Source organism: Cololabis saira, chromosome 16, assembly GCF_033807715.1.
Source record: "Cololabis saira isolate AMF1-May2022 chromosome 16, fColSai1.1, whole genome shotgun sequence".
In the NCBI taxonomy this organism is placed as follows: domain Eukaryota; kingdom Metazoa; phylum Chordata; class Actinopteri; order Beloniformes; family Belonidae; genus Cololabis; species Cololabis saira.
Window position 1 is genome coordinate 19141162 of NC_084602.1, and position 17608 is coordinate 19158769.

Here is a 17608-nt window from a genome sequence, read left to right on the forward strand (position 1 = left end):
AATTTAAAGAAGGAATACTTCCTACTGAGTGGAGCTGTTCCAGGAAAACGTCTTAACATATACATTATGGTTTTCTTATCCATATAAAAACACATTTTTTTAATGACTAAATCCCTAAATGCACATCAGACTTCCCCTAGTGTCATATTCTAACTTGTACAGTAAACACATTATTTTTATAACAAATTTTAATAAACATTGAGTTAAATATTCAAATATAAAACAAGTGTTGCATAGTGTTGCTGTCAGTTATAATCAATGTCTTGGTCATTTATTTCTACACATCATGAGTTAGTTAATAGTTAAATGACAGGCATGTAACTAAAGTTTAGAAAGTTTCAAATACAAAGCATCTAAACACAGAAGAAATGAGGTAACAACAGAGTTACAGCTCTATAATGTGTATAGTTATTACATAGTTTGTGCTGCTTAAGGCTTTATTGTCTCCACCAGAATGAGTGCACTGTCCCTTTAAGAAGACAAGTCCCGCCCGCTACAACTGTTTTATGTAAATATGACAAGCCGAGCGTGCCGGCAGCCAATCAGAGGCGACCTCCAACCGCGGGAGATCTAAATTTCGCGGGAGGAAGTTTGGCGCTAAAAAGACAGTTCTTCCCCAGCTCTTGTGTCTCTTGTGTGGAGAGAGAGCAGTGAGGAGGCCGGAGTCCACAGCACACCGGAACCCGACCCCACACACACCTGGAAAACCCGCAGGGTTGGACTTTAAAGTGCTGGACTTTCACAATAGTGTGCTTATTTATTTAAACGACATTTGCTTTTAACTGGTAAGGCAGGTTTCCTCGACAGTTTTCTAAAAAAATAACAAAAGATAACATGAAGTAGTCTTGTTATAGTGAATGTATTAACCAACTTTATTTATTTATCAGACAAAAGCACCCATGTTTTGGGATGTAATATGTCATTTTTTTTCTAGCTTTACGTGCTTCCCTTTGTTTCTTTGTTTCTTTGACCAATCCGGTATTATTCTGCAGTTTGCAGAGGAAGATGATGCGGATGAAGGGCGTCTCTCCGGCGGGGCTGTCCTCCTGCCCCCCGCACAAGATGCGGCTGCTGTCCGGAGCAGCAGCGGCCAAGAGCGAGCCGTTCCCCGGCATGTCCAGCCCGCCGATGCACACGGTACCGGCCGGATACTTCACCCAGATCTGCAACACCGCAGCCGCCGAACAAAGAGCCTGCAACAGCCTGTACTCGACCCCCCACGGACCCGAGGCTAAGCCCGTCAGATCATCCTCCGGGAGGCTGCCGGTAAGGACGCACACACTGCTGCACAACACTGCTGTTTTACAGCCAGCATAAGGGGGCTGTTGTGTGTGTGTGATGTGGGTGGAATAATTCTTGATTTCCATTGGTATGCATGTTCTAGCAGGGCGCATACAAATATGTTTTGACGTGATAAGCCACAGTGGGGCCACTGTGGCTGCTGCTGCTGCTGCTGCTGCTGTAGCTAGGGTTGAACCTTTCAGAAATAGAAATAAGGGACACCCGATTTCAGCAGCGCAGGAGCCAAAAAAAGCCCCAAAACTTCTAAATTGCATAAAAAAGTGTTTATTTTATATGAAAAAACTAAATGCTTTAATTTAAAGTTTAAAGTGCTTTAAAAGCATTGAACTTGCATGACTGTACAGACAGACAAGTTGAGACAACCATTTAGCAACTGAAATATCCTCCTATGCTCTGTATGTCCACATCAGCCCAGATTTATAATATAGCCTACAGGTGAAGAATATGGTGTAAAAGTTAATTTATTTCAATAATTCAACTAGAATATGGTGTAAAAGTTCATTTATTTCAATAATTCAACTAGAATACTGTGTAAAAGTTCATTTATTTCAATAATTCAACTATAATACTGTGTAAAAGTTCATTTATTTCAATAACTCAACTAGAATATGGTGTAAAAGTTCATTTATTTCAATAATTCAACTAGAATACTGTGTAAAAGTTCATTTATTTCAATAACTCAACTAGAATATGGTGTAAAAGTTCATTTATTTCAATAACTCAACTAGAATATGGTGTAAAAGTTCATTTATTTCAATAATTCAACTAGCAAATAGTGTAAAAGTTAATTTATTTCAATATCTCAACTAGAATATGGTGTAAAAGTTAATTTATTTCAATAATTCAACTAGAATATGGTGTAAAAGTTCATTTATTTCAATAATTCAACTATAATATACAGAGCGCAGCAGGTCCTGTTGTCCTGCCACAAAGATTTTGCTGGCCTTAATGTTTCCTGTGTTTTTATTTTGTTCAGTATTGGTAAATGTAGTGTTGATGTGTGTGTGACAGACGTGTGTATGGGGCGTTAATGAAAATACAGGACAAATCGCGTCCCGTATTAGTTCAATACGGGACGCAACATTTTTTTCTCAAATAAAGGACAATTCCGTATTTTACCGGACGGGTGGCAACCCTAGCTGTAGCAGCTCTTGCATGAATGCTGGGCTCTTTTTTTCTCCCCCCCCTCTGTGAATATCTGTGACATCTTTTCCCGCAGTCCAGCTGTAGCTGGAGAACAGCAGACGCCATGTGTGCATTGATGGTTTAGATGAGGGCACAATGGGGGCAGTAGATAGTGATTGGGGCCCCTTCTCCTGTGAAAAAGTAGGATGGGTGCCCCCACAGTGCAGTAAGGATCGCTCATACGCAAGCAGATAATGCAGGACATGACCAGGCTGGTTGGAAAAGTGCAGACACATCATTTCTTTAACAGTCGCATTTGATGATTACACCCAGGCAGGCAGCTGCTCTATCTGCACCTGTCATTAACCAGCGGAGGACCTGTGTAACCTGTTCCTACAACTGTAGGAAGGAGCTGCAGGTCGGAGGTCATCACCACACAACTGCTGTGTTTCCAAAAGACCTTTACTGTTTTGCAAATTACAAAAACATCATGCATGAGTAAGAAAATGCTATACATGTTTGTGTCAACGGCATGCTTCCTCTTCCTGAGCATTTCAGTGAAAATATCCCTCGTTGGCTTTGTAATGACAGCCCTTTCAAGTTTCCTTAATTGTTATCCATTAGGACTAAAGGTGTTATGGGACTGTGTGCAGGGTTTCCAAATCTCACGTTAACCCCCTGCCCTCAGAGCATGTCCACTAATAGGCCTTTCAAGAGGATTACTTGGGCAGTTAGAACGAGGCTACCACCTGGCTTATCAGATGCTAAGGTGAACGCACTAATCAAGTCTATACGTACTCTTGGATTTGGACATGTCACTAAGTAAAATTGGGACTTTTTATTCAGGCATGAAGCTGTTATTCCCGCCTTATACACTATTAAAACCACATCATGTGACAGGAGCTGTAATACAGCCAGGCCAGACTTTTACAGGGATCAGATTGGCCCAGTTCTACTTTCATTGCTCTCACACTGATAGTGTTGGGGTCTGTGTGCTCCCTGTGCCGTAGTCGTGTGGTTGGATCTGTTGCCATCCCATTCATTTCTGTTTTTAAGGGATTCAGAGGGAAGCAAATACGTTTTAGTAAGTTTCACAAAGGAAAGATGCCACCTTAAATGAAACTAACTAATATTATGCAAGATATAGCTCATGGACTGAATTATGTTGTCTGTTTTATTTGTGTCCAAAAAGAAAGCAAAAACCTGCCTCCGAATCCTTTTTGATTCCAGTGCATAAGATACAGTAAGTACACTATCCTTATCATAGAATTAAAAAAGATATTATTTCTCCATCAAGATCACGATTTGTAATGGGCCGGTTTGCCTGACGTTTGCAACACAAACCATAACATTAGATGGGATCATGTTTTAATAATGAATATGTTTAAATTGACCATAAAAAAGGTAAATGAAGAGTTACTCAGGCTTTCTCCAGGCAGCTCTGCAGGCTGCTGACTATTTACATTCACATTTACATGGCTTATCTTATAGTGGGGTATTCGTCATGGGCTTGGTGTCACAGCAGCTTTGGTGCATGTTCAGTATTATATTTTATGTTTACAGGAAAGGGTTGCCCTTTGAATGAATGAATGAATGAATGAAGTTTATTCAGTCATTGCAACACAAAAAAACACCAAAAAAACATTGTACACAGCATTAACATTTCATACAAAACCAAAAAAATGTGTTGAACAATAACTGAAAAGGCATAGGCTGAAGCAAAATGCTTATAAAAGCCTATCCTATAGTACCAACTTTTCTATTTTTGGCTACCGACCTCCAGAAAACCAAAAAGAGAATAGAAAAGCAAAGAAAAAACAAAAGGCAAAGAAACAATAGAAAAGCAAAGAAACTTTCACAGATGGTCAATTGCACTTATAACTTCAAAAATAGCACAACAATAGAATGACATGTTTTTAAATTTATGTTGGCATCATTCCAGAATTTAACTAACCTAGAACCTAATCCAGAATTCAACCTTTCTCACATACGGCTCTCTTCCTTTGACTTAACACTAAAACTACCACTCCATAGCATGTTTTTTTCTCATTGTAAACCAGAAGCTTAATTTTAAGTCTGAAGCAGCAGCTTTTTAAACCACAGTGCAGTTGATGTTACTGTCAGCTGCAGATATCTTACATTAAGCATCATAAAAAGACAGCATATCAGAGATGAGTATGTACATTTTAACCAGGGTGTGTGGGTCGATGATAATGTTGTGACACACTGTTTCCTTCAGGCTTGACAGTGATGTAAATGTGTTACAGCATTCGGGCCTCCATTCAAAGTCCAGGAAATCCCTTTTTTAATAACATTTGTAATGACTGCTTCAGATAAAAGCCAGTACTCTGCCGTATCAAAGATGAATGTATGGGTCTGTTTAAGATGCCATCAGCAGGGTTTCTAACTACCAAATGGCAGTTTGGCTGCTTACCAGAAACAGTGCAGTCTCACATATCGCTGGTTTAAACACATGTGCATTGATGGAGTGTGGATAATCTACTACAACTGCTCCAACACCAGCGTTGGTTACTGTCATCGGCCTTTGGAGTTGGTGGGAAAGTGCAGTTCTACCATGAGGTTTCCTATTCCTCTGATGATGCCATGAACCACTTCCTTTCAGCTCCTGTGGTCGACCCCTCCTTCACGCTGACGCTTGGGTGTTGCCCCGGTCATACTGCCACCTGTACGCATGCTTGTTTTATTCCTACCAGTTCTAGTTTAGGAGCTGTATGTCCTAGTGACAGTTTATTATTTCATTGCCCCCTACCCCATTAGCAGCCCACCATTGGCTTGAGAGACGTGTTGATAATCAGCAATGCGGTGCGGCTCGTTTTCACCTTTCGGTGCTCAAAGGTATTCTGCACAGAATCGCAGGTATTTGTAGGCACACTGTAACATGCCCTTGACTTACATGGAATCTGAATGCTCTGCGGCCTAACTTGCAGGGCGTGTTGGTTTGAGGAGAGGCCCAGCTGCATAAATCCTTCACGTGACTGTGTGTGAAGTGCCAATGAGGAGATTTCACATAGCAGCAAAGGTGGGGGGAATTAGTGAAAGAATGAACAGCACACCCAGGAAGCTGCGTGCAGTGCTTTGGGTGTAAATAGGTGAGCAAACAAGGTGAGGTTACATGCAACAAGAGTGAATTGATACTGGAGTCTTGGAGATAGAGAGCCAATGGGGAATGCAGTTCAAATTTGTTAAGAGTTGCAGTTTATTCTGAGTGATTTGGAAGAAAGACAGACTGGTTGTTTCCTGTAGATGAAGCCACGTTTGTGTAATATGGTTGACTCACCAGAAAAATCCCTCATGCAAAAAATGGAGAAGCCAAACCCCCACCCTAACTCATACAGCTGCACCGTGAAACCGTTGTTGCTTTTCTTACAACGTCTCACCTGCTTGTGGCTCTGACTCAAATTATACATGTATCATTTTGAAAAGGTCAACCTGGTGCAGCTTTTTTTGTACATTCAGGTGTTTTTTTGTACATTTTGTACATGTATTTAATGCTTTTTTTTAATGCATTGACACCCCCCCCCAAGACTGGAAAGTCAACTGGTGCCCCATAGATCTCCCCTCTGTTTAACGCACAGCTGTCACTGCCTGGAGACACGCCAGCAAACATCTGAGCCCTCGGTGCGGCTGCTGGTGTGTGACAGCTACTGTCGGTCCAGAGCTGCACCAACTGCAGTAATCTGGTCTGATTCAGCTTTTCACCATAATTGCTTTTGCATTCTCTCCAAAGCAGCAGTATGTCAAAAGATATTCACTCACTCAGTGGATATTTAAATAAAACAGTGTTCTAAGTTTGCTGGATAAAAGTATTTGTTCATAATCCCATAAAAAATTAATTAAAGCAAGATTTTTTTTTATTGAATCAGAGAAGAGAATTAAAAAAAAAGTAAACTTGAGTATTTTACTTGTAGTTTAGGACATGAAAAACGGTGCAACCAACAGTAAAAACTGCAGTCAGACTTAACTTTAACATCAAGGTGACGATAGAAGTTCAAACGTCTCTTTTTAAAAACGATTCCTGTGATGGTTCTGACTTTGAACCGGTTGATTGTGCGGCACAAAACTTCAAACGTTCTGATGAAGCAACCTTAGAGGAGGTTCTCCATCTGTATATTCTATATATTTGGGCTATGGTCATTTTTCTGAAACCGTTGTCCCCAACCAAAGTAAATGAGTGATCATCACAATTGTCCCACATAATTTATTAACTTTCTCTTTTGCCTCCTTAGCTTTTGTCAGCTTCTTCAGATTACTACCATTGGATATTTTGAACTTGCAGTGTCACGATGCATTTACTGACTAGAAAACCTCTGTTTACAATCTGCTAACCACTAGTCAAAGCTGGTGAACCTCAAAAATAACGTGATTCTAGTCACAAACTAAGTGATTGGTGTATCTTTTCACTGCACATTTAGCCTTTCGAGAAACCTTAGTGACTGCTTCTGGAAAGTATTTTGTGACTCAAGTCCTTTTATGTGTGCCTCCGTGTCTTGGTATATCTGTAGAGAATAAAATCCATCCACCAAGAGCGCACACACTGACAGCACCGCTGCAGATGTCGCCGGTCAACAGGTGGACGTGTCATGCAGCACATGGGGACAATGGCAGCATTCTTGAGTGCCTTCTCTCACATTAGCACATCCACACGTGGTCAATTGAATTCAAAACTTTTCTAATCTGTGAAGAAGTCAGTTGCCTAAACCTGTTAGCTAAATCAGCTCACTAGCCTCATGTGTGCCTGTGCAACAAAGAGCTCTTTGTTGCCAAAGTGTTTGTGGCCCAAAGAAGGAGGGTGTGAGACTACACCGAGAGGTGAGGTCGCGACCAGACGGAACAGATTACCCAGTAAAATCAAGGATCGGGTTGAAATCTCACACCTTGTTACCTTTCACAACACAGGGTTTTGGTGAGGCAGGATTGTGAGAGGAAGGATTGACAAGCCTTCTCCTCGTCTGTGAGGATTTGTGTGTCTTGATTCTCTGGTAGGAATTCAAGGGGGCTTCCAATTTGCACAACAATTAGGTGTTTTCTCCAGTCTTGTGACTTTCGCTTTTGCCATTTGGGCCATTTAAAAAAAAAAAAAAAAAACAAGAAAGTAATGGTGCACTGTTAATTCGTCTTGCAGTCCAAAGGTCATGCGTGTGACTATGATTCAAAGATCCCGCTTAGAAGCGCATGATGCATTACAGCTACAGCCAGGTAATCCTGGGCTTGTTTGGAGGACTCGAGTGCTAAGCTGTGGAACGAAAGAGGCAAAGAGATGGACGGCTTGAGAGGGGGAGGAGAGGTCATTGAGTGATTTCAGGGACTTCCTGACGCTTGGCAGGCAGCGGGCCGAGAACCAATCAGCCTCCACTCCTGTTCGCCCACACACAATCAAGCCCCTCTTTGAGTGCTTGGGAAAGTGTGAGGGGGGTGCTTTGTTCCTGCACTTGAGGATTGTTGGCACATTTACGACACGGGAGGCTTCAACAAACCCCTATTCACTCCACTTTGCCAGCATTTGTTTCACGGCCTTGGCTTGTCCTTCACAATACGTTTTGAACAAATCAAATGGATGGGCTGGATAGGTAGGACCACGCAGCGTTTCACTTGGATGAAAAGGAGGCTAACTCCACAGCGGATATGAGACTATGAGACTATGAGACATGCCTCTGTTCTGATTTACCCAAAACGTTTGTTCTCCAGGCCAAAAGGAAGCTGGATCTAGAAGACCCTCTGTACCTGCCGGAGTTCCGCACACCTAAAGGCAAAGGCAGCCTTGCAGCGAGGATACCCAGCCCCCTGAGTGAGTAGGCTTCCTACATCAAGGGTGGGGAGAATGATTATTGTTGTGAGTTTCACTGGTAGTAGAGGTGAGTACAATACAGTCAAGGTTAGGGCTGCACTTGCTCCAACTTCAGAGGGACCGCGGTGCAGAAAAAGAAAAAGCTAAAATTAGTGGTATTGACCCATAATAGTGAGCCACGGGGAGGTGAAGTCCAGGTCAGGTGTATTCAGGTGATATGATAGAGCCGTGTGGAGGATTCCTCAGTGGAATAAGATTACAGAAGGTTGCAAGGTGTCTTTAAAGGCTGTCCAGTGTAGGTCCCAGTCCCAGAGAGGAAAGCAGTGAGTGAATGTTTCAGAAATCTGTTGTTGTTGTCACGAATGCTCTGGACATTGCTGGCAGGACTATAACTGCTTTGAGATTTAAAATACCTTGATCTATATCTGTAGTACGACGGAGTATTAGGGCCAAACTAAGACAAAAAAAAAAAAAGGAAATTACGAGAATAAAGTCGTAAAATTACGAGAATAAAGTCATAATGTTGCGAGAATAAAGTAATAATGTTGCGAGAATAAAGTCGAAACATTACGAGAATAAAGTCGAAACATTACGAGAATAAAGTCGTAACATTACGAGAATAAAGTTGTAACATTACGAGAATAAAGTCGAAACATTACGAGAATAAAGTCGCAACATTACGAGAATAAAGTCGTAACATTACGAGAATAAAGTCGCAACATTACGAGAATAAAGTCGTAACATTACGAGAATAAAGTTGTAACATTACGAGAATAAAGTCGAAACATTACGAGAATAAAGTCGTAGCATTACGAGAATAAAGTCGAAACATTACGAGAATAAAGTTGTAACATTACGAGAATAAAGTCGAAACATTATGAGAATAAAGTCGTAGCATTACGAGAATAAAGTCGAAACATTACGAGAATAAAGTCGTAACATTACGAGAATAAAGTTGTAACATTACGAGAATAAAGTCGAAACATTACGAGAATAAAGTCATAACATTACGAGAATAAAGTCGTAATATTACATATATTATAAATATATAAATATAACTTCACAAGATGCTCAATATTCAACATTTTAACACACTGTTCCTGTTAGAGTTCTCATAAATTACCACTTTATTCTTGTAATATTACTTTATTCTCATAAATTACGACTTTATTCTCGTAATGTTACGACTTTATTCTCGTAATATTACGACTTTATTCTCGCAACATTATGACTTCATTCTCGTAATTTTACGACTTTATTCTCGTAATTTCCAATTTTTTTTTGTCTTAGTTTGGCCCTAATACTCCGTCGTACTGTAGATTTGATATCGAGAGGAAATAATATCAGTGCTTGAAAGATTAGTTGGATATTGCGATTCAAGTGTCAATTGTAAAATACAGTATTACTCACATTCAGGTACAAATAACTGTCAATGCGACGTACTGCATCATTTTGTTTTGGTATTAGACGCTTGTCAACAGCCTGGATGACTAGTTCAAGAAGTGTTTGTCAATATCAGATGATAAGCTGAATGAATATGAAAACGAATGCATAAAAATGAGAACTGTGTGCATGAAGCGCAGGTCTATATGGTTTTCTTCTGTCTTTATGAGCTAATTGTTTGTATCGTTGCTCTCAGCTCCAAAGTCTCCCGGCGAGAGGACGCGGTACGACACCTCGCTGGGCCTGTTGACAAAGAAATTTGTGGGACTGATTGCCGAGTCTCCCGACGGAGTTCTGGATCTGAACTGGGCCACTGAAATCCTGGAAGTCCAGAAGCGACGCATCTATGACATCACAAACGTCCTGGAGGGAGTGCAGCTCATTCGGAAGAAGTCCAAGAACAACATCCAGTGGCTGTAAGTCCCAATACAGACCTATCAAGGAAGTGTTAGGAAATTAGGTCATTTTGGGAAGAGGTCTGTGAAAAATGTAAACATAAAGGTTTAAGTGACCCGAAAGTTAGATTTTAATAAGCGAAAGCTTTATAGGGACTCAGTGAAGTATAGCAGTATGGTGGTCATCAGGTTTTACCATACTCCTGCTCAGCAGCTTTAAAAATGAAAAGTCACACTTTCCATTTTCCATACACCATTGCAATGATTTTTTGTTGTTTTCTTTAGACTAACTACTGTACATAAGTCATAATGATCTGAAATATTACGACACAATGTGAAAAACAAACTGTAACACTACAAATTCTTAGGTAATATGACTTATTTGATTTACTATCAAATCTTGCACAAATGCACATCTTGACTCTACATGACGGTTACTGGCATGTCTGAGTTGAGAAACTTTCATTATTGGATTATGGAGCACCGCCAGATAAACCAGAGGAACATAATAGACAACCACCAGCAAAAGTACATAAATAAATATGTACTAATCTAATATGTAGTAATTTAGAGGCGCAGACCAAGTCTATGCAGCATGGATCAGGCAATCCTACTACAAATGACCAGAAAGACAATACTTGCACAATTTAACTCCAGAAACTGTGCCAAGAACTTTAGAGTTGGCACAGAGTCTAATTCTCAGATTTCTTTCACAGTTTCTGTGAAATATTGGATGTTGGGAAGTACAATTGCATAATCTCAGCAGCTAGGAGTGAAAAAAGTGCTTCCTCTTTTATACACAGTATCAAGCGACTTCTTTTTTATTTTAAAGAGTAAAGAAATGCGTATTTATTGTACCGGTATTCAAAGAATGGGACATGATGAGGTCAAGACATTTAAAAAGTAAGAATACATCTCAAGTATTTCTAGCTGTGACAAATGTTACAACTATGAACTAGTCAAGTATGTTGCCTAACTCGTATCCAAAAGAGCATTGATACGGGGTATTTTAAAGATAGCGGAAGTGTAACCCTTTCAGGACAGAGCACTGGAAAAATTTTAAAAAGTTTTCAAAAAATGACTGAACATCCCTTCAGTAATTGCCACTTTGTTGGCATGAAGATGTGAATCTGGGTAAACTTGCATGGGCTTCCTGCTGCAGGGCCGAACATCACAGGATCTGTGTCGGTCTCTCATGTATTTTGCTCGGTTTTTAAATCTTTATTGCAATACATTAAGAGAAATGCAGTACATTCACAAATATGGAGTTTTATTTCTGGTATAAAGTATTTCATTTCAGCTCCACTGTAGTCTGATATTACACCAGAAACAATAAAAATTTGAGTTAAGAGATTCAATATTGGATGGCTTTAGAAAATGTAGACACTTGCATTCTTTTAAAATGCCTTTCTTTCTTATATTCTTTTACGGAGATGTTTCAAGTTGTTCGTCAATACAGTCTAGGGTTTATATTTGGACGTGGACGAGTTCAAGCAGTCCAAAGCATTGTTGTAATTGTGTTTCTGCAGGGTGGGAGATGTGTTTGAAGGAGGTTCCAGCGGAGGAGAGAAGGCCTGTGCCCTGAGGAGAGAGCTGGGAGAGCTGGAACGAGCAGAGAGGTCTCTGGATGACCTGATTCAATCCAGCACCGCTCAGCTCAAACAGCTCACAGAGTACAAGGACAACCAAAGATATCCTTTACACACACGCTTTTCTGCCTGTCTTCTGCGTTTCGTCAAACAAGTACACACACAGTTCATTTCTCCTTGACCCCACACTGCACATTGGGCTACGTGACGTACCAGGATATCCGCTCCATCGCCAGCCTAAGGGACCAGACGGTGATTGCGGTTAAGGCCCCTGCAGAGACAAAGCTGGAGGTGCCAGACAACGCAGGGGTGAGACTGTCTGAATTTAAATGTTCTTGTTTCCTATTTTCAGTAGAATCTTTTGTATAATTTTGTAATAATCTTTTCAAATTGCATGATTTCAAACTGACGTCAGACAAAGAATTTTGGGAACTGAACCATCTTTGGTTTCTTGTGTTGCAGCAGAGCTCGTTACAGATTTATCTGAAGAGCAGGAATGGGCCCATAGAAGTCTACCTATGTCCAGAGGAGGGACTTGAAGATGCCAGCCCCGTTAAGAGCATGGTCACCCCAAAGAAGGAATGCCCGGACAACATAGACCCGCCGTCGGCCACCTTACTGGCCCAACAGAGCTACAGCGTCAAAAAGGAGACAGTTGAATGTAAGCTTGTGATTCTGCAGGATCATGTTTTGCATTACAGGATCTTGACTTCCTTTCATACACAGGAAATGTACTTAGAATCAGTCAGGACCTGGTTTTCTCATGAGTGATCTGATCACAGAGGACATGTCTCTGTTTTATTTTTGATCTAAAGTGTGTCTCCATATGCCGAATGCTCACTTGTGATCAGATATGAGTCATTTTTTCAGTTTGGGAACAAACACGTAGCCTTCGTCACACAGCCAGCCGCCTGCTGAGCAACATACAGGACATCAGTAGAAAAGCATGGCAACAGAACAACTGAGGGCTTTTTACATTTGTTTTTCTTGCACCACTCTAGGCAAACTACACAGTGTGTAATTGAAGCGTAACTGTAGCTGGAAGTCATTTGCCCACGACTGATACCGTTACTTTCTTTTGCCATGTTTATTGTTACGGACGCCATTTTAGCTCAAACACGGCCAGTACGCCCGGTGGTCTTCATGTTCATGTTGCTGTGTTCACACTGACCCAAGTGAGCCGCACTCATGCCCTAAGCTAAATATTCTCACTGCAAAAAGCTACTAAAGAAGCAAAAGCAAACAAAAGAAATCACGTATTCTAAACAACTGGAATATTCCGGAATGGTTCCAATAATTTACATTTACTGGGCTGAGCTAGTTGAATTGATGAGCTTTCCTCAGTTGTCAAGTTAAATCAAACTTAAACCTACATGCTTGTATGAAAACAGAGAACTAGAAGTTAAAGGAGCATCACAATAATGAGGTGGCACCATCTTACATTTAACAGTTAAACACTAATATTATAGATCAAATCTACGTGTTGTCCTTGGACACAAATAGTGAGGCTTCAGTAGTCCTGATGAAATGTGCAGGATTGTAATAATTAACTGAGCGAGGAATCCAGAGAGTAAATATTCAATTTTATTTGGATCATATATGATTGTTTTAACAAAAAGACTGAAAACTGTTAATTCTAACTTAATTCCCTTGTTATAGAGTTAACATGCAGCTTAGCAAATGCTTAGTCTATTACTGTTAATTCCCTGATTAATCATCATGTAAAGTTGGAGAACTCTAGTGGTAAAAGACAAAAACTGAAACTCTAGCGGTTTCATTCTTACTGGTCTGTAGAGGAAAGGCTGAGAACATGCTCACAGTAACAACTTTATTGCCTGTAATACATCCAGGGGGACATGTGCAACAACATATTCATAAGGCTCCAGTCCACTGTGCTTGTACATCAAAAAAACATCCTTGGTGAGCAGAGCTATGATGCTTTAGTCTCTGCAGAACTCAACATAAGAGAAAAATGTTTTCTGTGCTTGGTGCATGCTGTTCACTTGGATTCTCCTTTTTAAAGAAATTATTTTTTTATGCCTGTAACACAAAAAAACCAACCCAAAAAACATCCCACTGAATATTTAAACTATATCAGATAAGTGCATGGTCCTTCAGTGTAGCCCAGGACACAACTGTGTTCAAATGTTCTCATTTCTAAATGAAAGCTGAGTGATCCGACCTGAAAGTGACCTTATAGCTCTGCTGCCAACTTGTGATTGTATCATTCAGGAAGCAGCTTGCACCAGATCTGGATATGAACTAGTTTTGATTGCACCTACACAGTGATCTACCACTGAGCGTCCATCATTAGGTGGTCATTTTGTGAGCATTCAGCCAATGAACTCAATTGTTGTACAATAAACAATACTATGAAATAGCATTTTATAGTCTTCCAGACAAAGAGGGGTAGCAATAAACAGATAATTACCGCATACAATCTTCTAAAGAGCTGAAGAAAGGAGGTGATTAGTGTAGTTTTATATGAAAACTGGAGGCAAAGGTTAGCCCCTTCACTTGCCTCTGTGCAAAGGTCAAAGATGTGCCTAACAGCACCACTAAAGCAGAAGGTGCAAATCATTTTTTGATGTTTTATCAGAGGTGTCAAAAGTATTCACATTCATTACTCAGGTAGAAGTATAGATACTAGAGTTTAAAAATACTCCTGTAGAAGTTGAAGTATCAACTCAAGTTTTTTACTCAAGTAAAAGTATAAAAGTACTGGTTTCAAAACTACTTAAAGTATAAAAGTAAAAGTAATGTAAGGGGGAAAAAAGCCATTAAGGACAAAAGCCATTGAAAATGAATGCATCTTAGTATAATGCAAATATATCAAAGAACCATATATGTGTACTATTGAGCATTAACGTGTGTTTCAGAGAGCAGAAGATATGATGACTAGTTGCCTATAAGTATTGTAATGGTGCAAAAAGTCAAACTTCAGAGGCATGTTGTCATTTATCCTAACCTTTATTGGAATGTACATCCAAGTTTAGTTGCAGGAATCTGAGGGAACGGATGTAAGAACAAAACTGGACAAGGACATCTGAAACAACCACAACCAAATTCACTCTATCCGGATGGAGCAATTTAACTGGATAGTTTTTTTTTAAAGGCCGAAATGAAATAGAGTAACGAGGCTGTTTTTAAAATGTAAGGAGTAAAAAGTACAGATGATTGTGTGAAAATGTAAGGAGTAAAAGTAAAAAGTCGTCTGAAAAATAATTACTCCATTGAAGTATAGATAACCAAAATTTCTACTTAAGTAAGGTAACGAGGTATTTGTACTTCGTTACTTGACACCTCTGTGTTTTATGAGCAGCATTATTGTATTTCTGTATTATTACACATCTATTTGTGTACAAATGAAACAAATGGTGTGCATATACATCTGCGTTAGACATCTAGACACATGCATGTTGTTTCAAATTTAAATTGACATTTCTCCCCTCTTTTGTTGCATTTTCAAACGCAGCCAACATATCTGCGTCAGCTCCAGCGCCCAGCTCTGCCTGCAGCTCCAGCTCCACCCTGCTGGACGTGGAAGGTCTGCTGGGTTTGCCCCCCAGCCTGCTGCAGATCACTGAGGACCAGCTCCCCTGCACCTCCTTCTGCTCTGATCCCAACACGCCCTTCGTCAGTTTCTCTCCCCCGCTGGACCACGACGACTACCTCTGGAGTCTGGAGGACAACGAGGGGGTGTCAGATTTCTTTGACTCCTACGACCTTGGAGATTTGTTGAAAAGCTGATGAATAAAAGGAGGGGGGGGGAGAAAATGTGGGGAGAAAAATGGGAAATATTTAAATGAATGCCTTCGTGGGGCAGTAGATATTACACTATTAAGCCATTATATGTTCTTACCATGCCTGTGCGAGGCTTGCCTTCGTTGTTTATATTATTATTGTATAAATAATTTGTACATGTTGTAAATATGATGTGATCTTTAGGAAGCAAGCTTGCTTAGACCTGGAGGTGTGTTTTCTCCAAGAACCAGGAAATACTGTTGAAACAGCAGGGTTTGTTTTTTTTTATGGATTTTTTGTCACAATTTGGCACTGTGTTGCATAGATTAAAAAAAGAATAGAAGTAGTGTCCATAGAACATCAGTAGAAAAGCTAATACACACGGATACAAGGCTTGTTTACTGTGAGCAGCTCAGGGCATTTTTTATTTCTCCTCATTTCCAAAGTTTAAATTGATCGTGTCCCTCTACGGCCTGTAGGGGGCAGCGTTGTATCGTGTTAGCTTTAACCGCCATGCAGCTTTGCAGCATTCAATCACTGGATGAGAGTAAGCTAAAAGCCATAAAAGAAAAAAAAAAAAACAATGTGGAATTTGCTCTTGTAAAATCCATTTTTCTCTGCTGACCGATTGAAGCTGTCTTAACTGCAGACTTTGTTACAGCTTGAGTGCACAATAAGACGTGTAGGAAATGTCTCTGAAATACTGTGGAGGTAATTTTGAAGGTACTCATGTTGCTTCTGTGCAATCAGATTTATTCTTTCCTGCCTTAAGCTTCATGCCAGACTTTCTTCCTGTACAGTCCAGCGTTCTGTGCCATAAATGAGCCGGTTGAGGCCCAAACGCAGAGTTTATGACGTCTAATGGCTACCTTGTGAAAATCTTTGACTTGGCAGCTTTGTTTAAAATCCAGTCGCTTCCCTGTTGATATGTGTTTGGTAGTTTATTTTCTTGGATTTTCTTGAGTTGTGTAGTAGTGACAAAACTACTATTGTATTTCTTAGGAAATAATAGAATATATTGGTAATTTAAATGCAGCATCTGTGTTGCAGCTGTTGGGGGAGTGGGGTTTTATGGGGTTAATTGGAGGAGCAGTTTCTTTCTCCTGTGGATTTTAAATGAAAGAAATCTGTTGTTTAGGAGAAGGATAAACAAGGATAAACAATTTCTGTTCAGGTTTTGAGCCTATGGTCGTGGTGTGACTGCGACCGTAGTCAGAGCAGCTGTTTTTATCCGTTGGACGTTTTTTGAAAATATTCTAGAGATTTGAAAATTGAAAGTTTCATGAAGTTTGTTTTTGTTTTTTGTTTTTGGCTTTCCCTCTACACTGCAGAGATAAGCTAACTGTCCTGTCCTAACAAAACTTGAAAATGCGTGGGTGTGCGTGTGACAGTTTGGTAAATGCGTGTCATAGTGTGTTTGTGTGTGTGTTTTTATCATTTAAGTAGGGAGTGTGAATTCAGATTTTGTAGTTTTTTTTTCTTTCAATGGGCATTATTTTTGGTATTTGTACAGAAATTGTATTTATACCTATTTTTTCAGATTATTTTTGGACTGTTTTGTATAACTTGCAGCACTTAATATTTTGTAATATTGTGTGATCTGTTTGAAGTTATTAAATATTGAAGTCAATTTTTAAACTTGGAATACCTAATCCTTTGTATCAGTGTCTAAATAGATGTAGTCTCACCTCTTTTAGCTCAAACATACTCCATTAAATTATCTGAATGTTGCTATAGACTATAGCTTTATTAAAACAACAAAAAGTAAAGGATTTTTCCCCCCTTTTGTCCGATAACTGAAAGTGCACAGCCACTGATGTTGATCTAATAAAAAGTGACATTCCCTGAGGAGGGATAATAGGTTGACAAGAGGGGTGACAATGAAAGTGAATGATTTATAAATGAATTCAGACAGGTTGACATAAAACTCCCATCATTCTTTCTGAGCCTGTTGCTTTGGAAACCAGCTCACAAAAGGAAGCGGACAATAGGAGGTCAAAGTTCAGTGGGTCACGGCAGGAAGTGTATCGATGCTTTCAAGGGGAAAAGAAAGAACTGAAAGCCAATTTAATGATCATTACTCTTTTTAAGCACTGAGTGTATTTCATTTTTCTCTAAACATGCATTCTAAATGTTTTCAAGCTCAACAAGGTCTCTGAGTTCTTTTGCACGTAAGTTTACATACAAACTAAGTTATATAATCC

At 39.8% G+C, this 17608-nt stretch overlaps 1 protein-coding gene across 2 annotated transcripts; it reads left to right on the forward strand.

The window, feature by feature from the left end:
• The first annotated feature begins 597 nt into the window (after positions 1–597).
• Positions 598–17140, forward strand: e2f2 (E2F transcription factor 2). 2 transcript variants are annotated; one of them, XM_061743982.1, is made up of 8 exons: positions 598–785; positions 993–1266; positions 8134–8233; positions 9873–10092; positions 11601–11762; positions 11855–11969; positions 12123–12321; positions 15136–17140. In XM_061743982.1, exons 2-8 carry the CDS (start codon positions 1006–1008, stop codon positions 15408–15410), a joined length of 1332 nt encoding a protein of 443 aa, XP_061599966.1. In that variant the 5' UTR covers positions 598–785; positions 993–1005; the 3' UTR covers positions 15411–17140. The 2 variants fall into 2 exon arrangements, with proteins under 2 accessions (XP_061599966.1, XP_061599967.1); XM_061743983.1 differs by having other exon boundaries at positions 12126–12321.
• Positions 17141–17608: the final 468 nt, after the last annotated feature.